The sequence below is a fragment of the Chiloscyllium plagiosum genome, chromosome 19 (genome assembly GCF_004010195.1).
Source record: "Chiloscyllium plagiosum isolate BGI_BamShark_2017 chromosome 19, ASM401019v2, whole genome shotgun sequence".
Classification (NCBI taxonomy): domain Eukaryota; kingdom Metazoa; phylum Chordata; class Chondrichthyes; order Orectolobiformes; family Hemiscylliidae; genus Chiloscyllium; species Chiloscyllium plagiosum.
The window spans coordinates 41,869,769-41,883,710 of NC_057728.1; the positions used below are offsets into that span (position 1 = coordinate 41,869,769).

The 13,942-nt window shown below is 40.2% G+C and overlaps 1 protein-coding gene across 2 annotated transcripts in view; it reads right to left on the reverse strand.

Annotated features, from left to right (window-relative positions):
• Positions 1-4,642: 4,642 nt before the first annotated feature.
• The window catches only part of msrb3 (methionine sulfoxide reductase B3), a 131,060-nt gene continuing 121,760 nt past the window's right edge, over positions 4,643-13,942 (reverse strand). For both annotated transcript variants that reach the window (XM_043709653.1, XM_043709654.1), the window contains 2 exons: positions 7,375-7,472; positions 4,643-5,307 (listed from right to left, as the gene is read on the reverse strand). In XM_043709653.1, the coding sequence (XP_043565588.1) occupies positions 5,152-5,307; positions 7,375-7,472 (254 nt within the window). In that variant the 3' untranslated portion in view covers positions 4,643-5,151. The remainder of the gene's footprint in view (positions 5,308-7,374; positions 7,473-13,942) is intronic.

Genomic DNA, 13,942 nt, shown 5'->3' on the forward strand with positions numbered 1-13,942 from the left:
TGCCGTTTAACTGATAAATTGCCACTTGTTTACGATCAGATCAGTTGAGTGCCGGTTATCGAACATGCCTTGGTTATCTGGCAATAGATGCCATGATGCTGTTTAACTGATAAATTGCCACTTGTTTACGATCAGATCAGTTGAGTGCCGGTTATCCGGCAATGCACGCTATAACGCCTTTTAAATGATAACTGAATGCTGAGTTGCCTAATGCCGTTTTTACGAGACCTTGTTTTGATAATCTGAAATTCAGATAATTGATGTTTGGATAATCGAGGTTGTACTGTATTTATAAACTAAAAGGTCTCCTGTATGAAATCATGCAACAGGCAATGTTTTCCATAGTATCTCTCGGCTGTTCCTGCTGTACTTAGTAGCCTCAATATAATGCTTGGAACCTCTATCCTCACACTTTCTTTGGGGCATTCATGACTATGCCTCTTTGAAGGATAATTTTTGACAGTATGCAGTGCATGATAGATTGTGCCTCTATAATCTAGCAACCCCAGAATCAGGCATGGACTGCAGGAGTTACATAACAGGGAGATACTTTTAAATGGCACTAGTGACACTTGTTCCTGTGGCAGATTGAAGCATTTCATGTTATGTGCCTCTCTCTCCCAACCATGAACAATAACATGAATTCATTGAAGGTTCCAACAGGTACAATCTGAGTTAATTCACATTGGAAAAATAAACACCACTATGAATAGAAGGGCTAAGTACCTCATTTGTACTTTTAATTTCTGTATTCACAGTACATTTCAGGGTAGACTGGCAACGTACATTGTGACGTTACAATCGAAACGGCACTTTTACAATGGACCAAGAGTGGAACTGGAACTTACTGGACCTCAGAGATTGTTGGACCAGAGAATGTAACCTTTATTAGAATCACTAAAACCCTATATCCAGTCTGTGATACAGGGTATTTCCAGATCAAACCTAATAGTTTGAGTACTTCTTTAATACATCAATGATAGATTCAATGATTTAGCCTAGAACCTAGTCACCTTATGAGATCTCTGTTTAGTGATGTTTTCAGATACAATGTGCCATTGCTTTGAGTTCAACTTTAATTCTCAAAAGCCACCTAGAGATTTGGTTTTTTAGACAAAGCACTGATAGGCTAGTGGGTTGCCTTACAATGAAGGCAATTAGTGAATTTTCTCTGCCTTTCTCAGATATGGGCGATGGCGTGAAATGTGGGAACATTTGTTGAGAACAAAAGTTCCAATTTTCACTTTAAGGTTTCAACAGCAAGTTCTGCTCACAAATGACCAGCAATGACCTTATTTCCATGTATTTGCATCTCATCATTAGCTAGCCTTGCCTCATTTCTATGCAGCTTACAATTCTCCCCTCCTCTCTCAAGCAACTAGATGGTGACATTTCTTGACTTGAAAGTCAGAGTGGTTACCTGGTGGTTGCGGCTGCTGTTCCAGGCCTCTGTTTTAATGTTTCTCCATGAACATGTACTTGAATGCCCCATGGACAGCGTCCTCCTCTATCCTTCGCCCACTGCAATTGGCATCAGCAAAGTACCAGCCTTACCACATTATCACAGCTGATCTCAGATTAATTCAGAATCCATTGCCCTTCAGGACCTCACCTTGAAGCTCAGGGATATGTTTGATTTGCATCCTACTACCAGGCTGTTTTGTAGGCAGTGATATAATGGGAAGGCAATGGCCTAGTGGTATTATTACGAGACTGACAATCCAGAGAACTAGATAATGTTCTGGGGACCTGGGCTTGAATCCCACTACATTCAAACAGATGGTGGAATCTGAATTTGATAAAATGCTGGAACTTCAGACCCACAGCAATGTGGTTGACTAGTAACTGCCCTCTGGACAATTAGGGATGGGCAAGAAAGTGCTGGACTGGCCAGTGACTTCCACATCCCATGAATGAATGAATTTGAGAAAAGAAACAGCTATCTCATGCACCTACATGCATCTTACTGATCCTCAGTGCTCACTCAGTGAGAGTCATTGAAGGAAGATGATGCCTGCAATAGTGAGGGTGGTATTCCATGAGCATTGGTTGGATTTGTGTATGATGTTGCAGAGTAAGATGGTGGAAAGTACCCTTGTGTAGTGCAGGAGAGCATTGATCTTTTTCCTCCACTACTGCGACTGTGGAGGTTGCACTGATCGAGGTATATGTGTGTGTCCAGCCTAGCTTTGCTTGTTGCCTTGGCATCCCCTGGTAGTTTGGCAGATACAGACGGTCCACCCCTTGATCACTCTGTCCACTAGGACCTCCAGGTCCCTATCCAGAAGGCAGGGAGTCAGTTTCCCTCTCTGAGACATCTTAATTTCCTAAGAGAACAGTGGGTGAGGTGGTTTCTGACTTGCAGCATCTGAGACAGTTATACTTTAAATATTGATGCCAGGAGCTTCTACACTGGTAGATACCGGGAGCAGCAGCAGCAGCAGCAATTCCACCTTTCCTGCTACATGATTGTACGAGAAGGCTACCCAGGAGGACTGGGTTGCTAGTCTGATGAAGTATGGAAGAGAGTGTTAAAAAAAGCCAGTGTGATCCCAGAGGGAATGTCTGTCATGAATTCTCCCTGAAACCATCACAGTGAAAATGGGCAAGCCCAACCCAATGTGACAGCTGCTGGAAAGCAAGCAGTGACTTGCCAATGGTAACGTATGAACTGACCATTTAAAACAATGAATCCCCTTCTATTCATGTAAGGGTTAGCAATGTATAAGGGAGAACGTATGGCCAAACAAATATGATCTGTAATCCCTAGCCCTTCAGAATTCCTGCCACTCTGTAACATTGCTGAAGAAAACTAGCAAGTCACTGTGCAAAAAGAAGACATTTCTTTCCTGAATGAATAGCTTATCAGTTGTTTTTCAAAAGAAAGTGTGCATGTTCAGCAGATTTCCAGTAAAGAAGAGACCTTTCAGCCCATCACATCTGCATTGATAAAGACTACTCTAGATCTATACTAACCCCACTTTCCAGCACTTGGTCAACAGCCTTGAATGTTATAACATTTCAAGTGTTCATTCAAGTACTTTTTAATGGTGTGTTTTCCTGTCCCAGTTATCCTTCCAGGGAATGTGTTCCAGCTTATGTCCCTGATATCCCCAGTAGTTGTCTGGGATGATATAGGGCACTTATGCTCTCAACATGTCCTGGCAATAACATGCCTGACAACAGGTCTGCTTACAATAGGCAAAGCCTCTTTTAAACCGAAGCATCTAAAAGCAATGCCTGAAAACAAATTCATGTGTGCTTCTGTCAAATATGGGAGGAATAATAAAGAGGAGTAAAAAGCAATTCCGATGAAGAAACCCATATCATTTTGTTGATATTACATAAATGTAATGCGACATGTTGGGCCCAAACACTCCTGATAAGCTAACTAGCTCATGAAAATGATTATATCTGCAAAGTATACTGCAAGGTATAGAATCACTATAATATGGAAGCAGGCCATTCAGCCCATCGAGTCCACACTGACCCTCCAAAGAGCATCTCACCCAGACCCACCCTATCCCTATAACCCTTTATTTTCCACGACTAATCCACCTAGCCTACAAATCCCTGGACACTATGGGCAATTTAGCATGGCCAATCCAACTAACCTGCACATCTTTGTACTGTGAGAGGAAACCCACGCAGATACAGGGAGGTTGTGGAAACTCCACATAGACAGTTGACCAAGGATGGAATCGAACCGGGGTTTCTAGTACTGTGAGACAGCAATGCCAATCACTGAGCCACCGTGTCACCCATATGGGCAGATGTGAATAACCTTTCCTTTCTCGGTGGCTTGGCATACTGGATTGTCTGGTTGGAGTGCACTGAGCGATTCAAGGTAGCAAAAGCACTGGCAGGACTTCTTAATTACTATGAATCATCCTGATTTAAAATAAAAGTAATTTAAATGTTTAATTTTAATATATGAAAAGGTCTGAGATTTCTATTAAGAAATCATGGAAAGAACTAAACAATATTTTTGAAGAACTTTTGATAAAACTGTCGGGTGTGTTTCAGAGATTGCTTTTCCATCAAGGTGATCTCTAACTGAGTTTATCAGCATAAACTATTACAAAGGTTGCTGTTTTGGCATTGATCACTGGCAGCATCTAGACCTTTCAGGGAGAACCATTAAATTACGTCAAGACGAGTTCTTCATGGAAATCCTCACAACCCCCTTAAATTCCATCATGATTATCCTACCCTCCTAAATGCACATATAAATGATTTCATGCTCTAATGAGCATGTGCAAAGGTGGAGACTTGTAGAAGTGAAGTTTGAATCTTTCTTTAAATGTCTGCTTCCTCTTGATTGAATTCATTCCCCTGATATATTTTGCAATGAATGAATGTATGTAGAGTATCTGAGCATGCTCCACTGCTCTGACCCTTGCTTCAGGAGACTCCATGAGATAAAGTACTGAAAATATTTTTTTCAAGATGCAGACCATCAACAATGGAACTAGATATACTGAGGTGCTCTTGATATATTCCAGCTGTAAATGAATTGACCTATGGTCAGCCAGTGCAATACACAACACAGTGCCACACACATCAGTCTTATATTGCTATTTTTTTTATTAAGGCAATAGTATTGAAAACAAGTTCTGAGTAAAAGATAAGGGAAAATATATGTCACTTCACAAAAATAATTTTAATTCTGATGTTCAACGCATTGACTTATAACATCCTGTAGCTTTCCTGATTTTGTCAGCTTAGGACAGCGTGACCCAAGCTTGAACTTTTCTTTCTCTTGCCACTGCATTTCATTGTCAAGCATTCCTGGCAGTCTCCAAATTACATGATGAGGAAACTGCTAATACCTTGCTTTTCCTGCCTGCCCTGTGCCATGCTATGCTGCTCTGGAACAGTACAATGGATTTTCTATGCTATATGGTAGAACTCCCACAGTTTAAAAACCCAACCACATTGACTTACTCCGTTACAATCTACATCCTGCAAGAAGAAAGTTTACAAGGATAGTCATATTCATTTTAAACAAGTTCTGTGCTTTTGTAGAGAAGATCTTTACTTGTGTGTGTTTAAATAACTTGTTATTTTATTACTTTAAATGCAGGAAGATATTTGTCCCTGGAGCTTGGGCTTGTGAAGTAATAACCCCATCCATCAGCCTTCTGTAGCCTAGAGTTCAGTCTTGCCAGATGTGGCAGGATCGGTGCCTTCATCAGTTGAGCTCTGGCCCGTGGGTATAAAGGATAATGAGGCAGAGTTTATACAATACCGTTTACCGGTTGGACGAGGCCCATCATCAAAGACATGTCCCAGATGTGCACCACACTGAAATAAAACAGCAAAAGTAATTGCTTTCTTGTAACAAAAAGGATATTTTAGATTACCATTAAACTCTGCATTATTCACCACAAGGTAGTAAAGTGAAGATTACATCTAAATATTCCCTCTGATCTAACCTTTTAACCTTTAATAGCAGCTATTTCTCACCCTGGTTAAAAAGTATTCTTCTAGCAATTTGGTAAGGGATTGCAAATTCTAAAATATACACATTACTTCATTAACTCAGCAATGCACAATTTAATCACTTTGAATGATTTCAAGGGAAAAAAAATGACCCATGTGGACATGAATCAACTTTACAGCAAAGATCAGAACAAAATAAGTTGAAACACCAGCATATGTCTGTCAATCTGTGCTGGAAAGAGTAAAAGTCTCATTTAAAGTTTTCTGGTCTGCCCATTGCTTTTGTACACACATGGAGGCCTGTCAAACCATCACTTGCATACACATTGAAATCAGACCGTGTGCTTGTGACAGCGATTCAGAGTAGTTAAAAGGGAGGGAACCTTTCTCATGTCCTGTCAGGTTGCTGGACCATCAGCTGATTGCCAGGGTCAGTCCTCCTCCTGCTACCCAGGAAACACGGATCTCCCTAAGCCCCAATATCCCTTTCCAGTTTTAAGACTCAGGGAATTTAATTGCCAATATTTATGCAAATTGAAATCTAGAGTTGCAATCCCCAGATAATTTCAGTCAAGTCCATTTATTAGATCCATTTTATATTAATTGGACATGATGAATAAATTACTTCTCAATTTTGCTGGAATTTATTGGTGAATATAATCTTGTGGTAGAAACCTAAGTAATTTTTAAAAATTGTACTGGAGGTGCAGCATACATTTTCTTAGTTTTAAATTAAATTTCACGATTCATTTCTCCCCTTCCTCCTGAGAACATTGATCCCTTGCTGGTTTACGTTCCACAATTCTATCGAACTGTTAGTTGCAAAATTTGATATAAAGAGTTTTGATGACTATTACAACAACATATCTGAACAAATCTGTTCTTGTATGTCTTCTGAGCAGGGATCACTAGATAGCTATCAAAAGTGAGATTTACTGTACCCTCTCTATACTAGGGACACAAGGATCAATTCTGATTCTTCTATTAATGCACTCAATTTTGTATAGCTTCACTACTCTATAAAGTTTGAGTAATCATAGGCGGTTTTCCGAGTCGAAGCTTCTACACTGGAATAATCCTACTTCCGATAAAATGTAATCTGTAAATTGCAGAGTAAAGAACTGGGCTCTTAAGTAAACCTATAATCACTTAAACTGAAACTGGTATAAAAGCTGAACTGTCCCAGTTGAACAATACTCAGAAAAGGTCATAAGTCACATGGCTCCAGGTTGTAGTCCAATAGGTTTATTTGAAATCACAAGCTTTCAGAGCGCTGTTCCTTCATCACGTGGAGTCAATAGCACTCCAAAAACTTGTGATTTCAAATAAACCCGTTGGAGTTTTGAGAAGATTTGTAGCTCAGGTTGAGGTTCTGGATGTAAGTTTGCTCGCTCAGCTGCAAGGTTGTTTTCAGATGTTTCGTCAACATACTAGGTAATGTCATAAGTGAGTCTCTGGTGAAGCACTGGTATTACTGATCCACTTTCTATTTGTGTTTATGTTTCCTTGAGTTGGTGGTGTCATTTCCTCTGGTGATGTCATTTCCTGTTCTTTTTCTCACGCTCTGAGAAAAAAAAACAGGAAATGATGGCACCAACCCAAGGAAACCTAAACACATAAATAGAAAGTGGGTCAGTAACACGAGTGCTTCACCGGAGGCTCACTGAAGAGGTTACCTAGTATGGTGATGAAACGTCTGAAAATGAACCTTCCAGCTCAGCGAGCTAACTTACATCCAAAACGCATTGGACTTTAACCTGGTGTTATGTAACTTCTGACCTTGTCCACCCCAATCCAACATTGACACCTCCACATACTGAACACTCAGCAACTGTGGAAACACGGTACATGACCAGAACTATCCCAGATTAAAAATACTTGGAAACTGAAGAAACATGGTGCATGAGTGGAAGTATGTATTAAACTTACATGGCTGCAACTGATCTCAATCCTGTGCATACCATGGGAGAAGTCATCAACCTGTGTTATTGCTTTAGAATCCAACACATCATAGAAAGATGGCCAACCTGCAGGATAATTAGTTAAACGTTATTAACTGCTGGATCATAAGCACTGCATTCCTGAAAAAGGATCTGTCGTGATAACTTAGTAGTCAAGTATCAATAGTCAAAATGAATGTTGCTTAAGGTGACATTCCAGAACTGCTTGATAAAAGCATGAAATTTTGCTTTACACGTATATGTATCATATTAGGTAGATTCCACTTTTACATTTTGTCTATGTCTCACTCTTCGCTGCCCAATATTCATGTCTCATCTTTTGAGAGATGTACCCTGTTCCCTGCCCAGTATCTCTGCCCCAGACTTGCTGCAGTACTGCAAAGAAGCTCAGTGCAAGCTGAAATAACAACACTGCATTTTGAGCTTGGGGACCTGCACCCTCTGGACTCAATAGCAAGTTCAATAACTTTAAAACTTGGACTCTGCTATGTCCTAGCCCCTACCCTCATACATCAGGTCTTATTATCACATAGTCTGCTATTACACACAACTCACTGTTAGCCAATAACAGTCCCCATTATTAGCTATTCAACCTCCAAGCAGGATTGGTATCCACTCCTTTGTCTGTCCAACTGTTCTTCTCTCTTTTTGGGCTCGACCCCCACCTATCGTTTACTCTTTATCTCCTTCACCCACCCTATCTTCTGCATATAAGTCGACATTTTCCTAGCCACCACCAGTTCTGAGGTAGGGTCACCGGAAATGAAACGTTAATTCTGATTTCTCTTCACAGATGCTGCCAGACTTACTGAGCTTTTCCAGCAATTTCTGTTTTTGTTTCTGATATATATATATATATATATATATAGCATCCACAGTTCTTTCGGTTTTTATTGCACAGTTAAGCAATCTTGTGTTAGTTTCAGATGGTATAGCATCTCGCCTATTAACTGGTTCATCTGAGCATTGTAGAGGGTAGGCCTTGGAGGTTAAAAAGGCAGCTGAGGTGTTTCTGCTCTCTGACTTTGAACTTTGCATATGTTTCAGGGTCAAAAATTAGTGGCCATCAATTAAACTTCTCTCACTTTCACACTTGAATGACTGAAGTCAGAAGTCACATGACAGCAGGTTATAGTCCAACAGGTTTATTTAAAATCATAAGCTTTCAGAGTACTGCTCCACTTGACAAAGGAGCAGCTCTCTGAAAGCTTGTGATTTTAAATTAACCTGTTAGACTATAACGGTGTCATGTGACTTCTAACTTTGTCCACCCCAGTCCAACACTGGCACCTCCACATCACTGAATGAATGAATAAATAAATGACTTATTGTCATGTGTATTTTGCAGTGAATAATACAGTAAAATACAGTGAAAAGCTTCAATTTGCTGGTTAGGCTCTTTTGGCATCTTGCTGAAGTGACCATTGTCCAATTGCATAAACAACAAGTGAGAGCAGGGAATTCAATCATGATGGCTATACCTGATACTTTCCTCATGTCTGAGAGCTAAACATATATAGACTTTCCAACATTAATCAGTGAGTAGCAAACAGGTGAGAACCCTGGCTGATCTTTTACTATCTGAGCCACCTGAGGGTACCAAAGCCAACACTGGGGAGGGTTATGGGGGGTGGAGGGGGAGGATACATCCCAGCTAGAGATTCAGATCATCGTTTCTTCACTCTCACTGGAACCAAAATCCTACAGCTCCCTCTCTGGTTACACTGTGGTTGTACCATCATCATACGGACTGCAGTGGTTCAAAAGGACACCACCTTCTTAACAACAATCAGATTTGGGCAATTAAAGCAAACTTTGCCAATGATTCCCACTTGTCATGAATCATTGAAAAAAGATCAGATTACTCAGCACAAATCTGAGAATTGAAGTTGAGATTTGTTAGTCTTTGCAGCCAAGAACTGTATCAGGTAATGAGGTTTCCAACGAGGCAAATGAAGGAGGAGTTTGCAGTTGATATAAGAAGTGATCTGTTTACTTCCCAGTGCTGAGAAGAGTGTATTATGTTTATTGTCACTTTGCCAGACTGTAGGATTGCTGAGAGATCCTGCGCACTTCTGGCTGGGCCAGGATTCATTGCCCATCCCTAGCTGTCCTTGAGAAGGTGGTGGTGAGCCGCATTTTTGAACTGCTGCAGTCCATTCACAATAGATACCCACACAATGCCATTAGGAGGGGTTTCCAGAATTTTGACCCAGCAACACTGAAGTAACAGCAATATATTTCCAAGTCAAAATGATGAGTGGCTTGGAGGGGAACTTGCAGGTGGTGTACAGGACATACCTGGGCAATTTTCCACATTGGTGGCTAGATGCAAATGTTGTAGCTATAGTGAAAAACCTAGCTTTGCGCACAGCACATTCTGGAGCACGTATTCAGTACTTCTGCTGAACATTGTCAAGGTGCACAGCCTTTGCAGTATCCAGTGCCTTCAACTATTTTTTGATATCATGTGGAGCAAATCAAATTGGCTGAAGACTGGCATTTGTGATGCTGGGGACTCCCAGAGGAAGTATGGTAAATTAAAATCCACAAAGTGTTACAATTTGCATGGGAATATTGAAATTGACTCCTACTCCTCAAAACTATTTACAATGTATGTTCAATTTTAATTGAAACCATTCAGTTAAACTAAGCACCAACCAATTCTGTTTCCTCAGTCATCCTTCTATAGTACCCAATCCTGAATAACATTTGTTAGATGAAAAATTTGAAGAGTTTTCACCTTTTCTGTCTCAGATGCATTCTTGGATTCTTTTGGCAGCACCAGATCATCAACAAATAAGTCCTAGAGCACGCTAATTCCATCAGCATACACCCATTATTAATCCATGATCACAACTGCTAATTTCCAATAATTTAACCACATCCATCTTATACTGACAGACCTTGCACATGGTAAACTGGCCACAGAGTCACAACCAGCTCAATGTCCCTTTCTTCACAACATTCCTGATGCAGGGCTTATGCCCGAAATGTTGATACTCTTGCTCCTCGGATGCTTTTCCAGCGCTACACTTTTTGGCTCCATCATCTGCAGTCCTCACTTTCTCCTTTACGACAAGGTCTCTTAAAAGAGAGGTATGACACTGACAGACACATGGGAGTCAGTGACCAACAGTTGGGACCTCTGAAGTCTGACTGTTTAGTGGGGCATTGGAAGAGGTGAAACAGAAAGTTGAGATACCAGAGAAGTGGTTACAGAGGAAGTACTTTTCAACTCTTTGTCTTCAGCAATACCATTCCAGAGTGGAGGTCCTGAGCCAAATCATGCAATGTTTATCACAGTGTTGAATACCAAGGTGCAAACCACTGTCTCACAAGATGGAAGATTGCCAGTTTGTTCATTTTCACTTGGCAAGTTGAAACATATACTTCCAACTATATTTCTTTTCATCGTGACATAATTATAGCCATTTTCAATAATAGTACTCATTGTTGAATATTGAAATTCTCATTTTCACACAATATAGAACGTGCTCTGTATTGTTTCCATCCTCCTCAGATTTCAGAATACTGTTTTTTTAACATGGATACTTTTTTTAATAGATATTTTTATTGAAAACTTAACGTATGTTTACAAGTTTACAAATAAAAAAAACCCAAGTATAAACATTGATATACAATTAAATCTTAAATAAATAATAACCAAAATCTATCAAACAGAAGAAAAGAGATACCAAGAGAAAAAAACCAAAACTCAACTAACTACTAATCTAACCTACAACTAACCAGAGTGTATAATTAAGTCTCTTACATTATTCAGGGGAAAAAAAATGACAGATAACACAGAAATTGGGTAGTGAGATACATGCTTGGAATGTGCTGACATCGAGTCATAACAAAACCCGTATTCATGCGGGATTTCTCTCCCAAGGGGCCCCGGACCAGCCAGGTTCGCCATCTCAATTAAATAAAAGCCCTTGTTAGGATGGCCAAAATATCTGTATTTGTGTAATTCAAGAAGGGCTGCCATATTTTATGGAATAATTCGGTCTTTTGGTGCACCATATTTGTAAGGAGGTCAAGGGGAATACATTCCATGATTATTCTGTGCCAACTTGAAAGTCCAGGGGGTCCCTCAGCCACCCAGTTTATCAAAATATTTTTCCTTGCACAGAAAGAGAGAATAGAAATTAATTTCTTCCCGTGCATATCCAGGGAGGGGAAGTTTGAAAAGCCCAAAAGGAGAGATACTGGATCCACTCCTAAGATTTCTGTCAGAGCACTTGCTACTTTAGTCCAATATTTACAGATCTTATGACAGGTCCATAAGCAATGTACAAGAGTGCCCACCTCTATTTTACATTTGGGACACATTGGAGATGCTCCTGCCTTAAATTTTGCCAATCAATCCGGTGCTATATGGGCCCTATGAAGTATCTTCAACTGAATGGCCTGAGTTCTGTTGCCGATGGAGATTTTTCTGGCATTTCCCCAAATGTCATTCCACATTTCTATGGAGATTTCCAGTCCCAAATCCTGATCCCATGTTTTAAGCAGATTGTCCATATCTCCCGATACTTCATCATGTAATAAATGATAAATAGTGCTGATTGAAGATACCCCCATTGGCCATAGCACTCTACGTTCTCTATCTGATTTATAAAGACTATCTAATAGCGTAGTCTTCTTCTGTATGTAATCTCGAATTTGGAAGTATCGAAAGAGATCACCATTAGGTAATCCAAATTTTTGATGCAGCTGTTCAAAAGACATCAGGACCCCTTCTTTAAACAGATCCCCTAAACATGAGATATCCCTGGATCTTCAGAGTTTGAAAGTGGCATCTGTAAGCCCCAGTTGAAATTCTCATGCTCCCCCCACTATCGGAGCATGGGGGATGTTTTATGTGAGTTGCCCTCATTTTGCCGCATTATATTCCAAGCTTTAATTGTGTTTAGTATTATAGGGTTTTTACATTGATCCACAATGATTTTTCTCTTGTCTGAAAACAAGAGGTTAATAAGTGGGTATTTTACTTGAGAAGCCTCGATGTCCAGCCAGATTGATTACGGGTCAGACAAGACCCAATCGGCTATGTAGCTTAATAGGGAACTTAACTGATATTTCCTAAAATCTGGGAAGTCCAATCCTCCCCATGCCTGTGGAAGCTGTAGCTTCTTCAGCTTAATGAGGGACCATCAATGATTCCAGATAAAGGAACCCAGCCAGCCATACAATTTACATAGTGCCAGCCTCGGCAGCATCACCGGAAGCATTCTCATAGGGTATAGGAGACGGGGCAGGACATTCATTTTAATTAGTGCTATTCTACTAACCAGGAAATTGGAAGGTCTCCCTATCGCAGGAGGTCCTGCCTTATCCTTTCCAGTAAATGCTCAAAGTTAGCCTTGTATAACTAATTAAATACTGGGGTGATAAAAATGCCTAAATATAAGAAACCCTCCAGGGACCACCGAAAGGGAAAGTTGGATCTGTCCAATAAGTGGGATATACTAGCAAGGCCACCTATTGGCATAGCCTCCGACTTTGAGAAATTAATTTTGTAGCCTGAAAATACACTAAATGTATTAATAACTTGGATTAAGTGAGGCACAGACATCAAAGGATTACTGAGAAATAGAAGAACATCACCTGCATAAAGGGTAATTTTATGTTTACCTATACCAATCCTTGGGGCTGTTATATTAGGATCAGCCCGTATTGCTTCTGCTAGTGGCTCAATTATTAGCGTAAATAGCAATGGCGAAAGAGGACATCCCTGACGGCAGCCCCTATCCACACTGAAGCTATCCGAGCCTAATCCATTGGTGATCACAACTGCTTTGGGATCATTATACAGTGTTGAGACCAATTTAGTAAACACCTTTCCAACGCCAAACCTTTCCAATGTGTAAAACAGATATGACCATTCAACCCTGTTGAATGCCTTTTCCGCGTCAAATGAGACTACTACTCCTGGTATCTTTCCCTGATGGCAGGCTTGAATCACATTCAAACCCTTCTGACATTATTGGATGATCTACGGCCCTTAATAAACCCCGTCGGATCCTCCTTTATGATGTGTGGCAATACCCTTTTTAGCCTCAATGCTAATGTTTTAGAAAGGATTTTAAAATCTACATTTAGCAAGGCTATTGGTCTGTATGATGTGCAATCTTCTGGGTCCTTTCCTTTTTTGAGAATAAGAGAGATGTTCACCTCTTTCAGCGAAGGCGGGAGACAGCCCTGACTGTATGAATAGTTATACATGTCCATAAGTGGACCAGCCAATATTCCTGTAAATTCTTTGTAGAATTCAGCTTGAAAGCCACCTGGGCCAGGTGCTTTACTGTTCAGAAGTTGCCTGATTGCGTAAAGTATTTTTTGGCTTGTTAAGGGAACATTCAGGTCCGGAAAGGTCATGTCTTTAAAAAATGATTGCATTGTCCTAGTTCTGTCTTTGCAATCCTGCGATTTATATAAATCAGAATAAAATTTTCGAAAGATTGCTTTAATCCTTTTATGATCATGAGTCAGAATACCCGTACTTTCTTGATAGACGTGATAGTTTG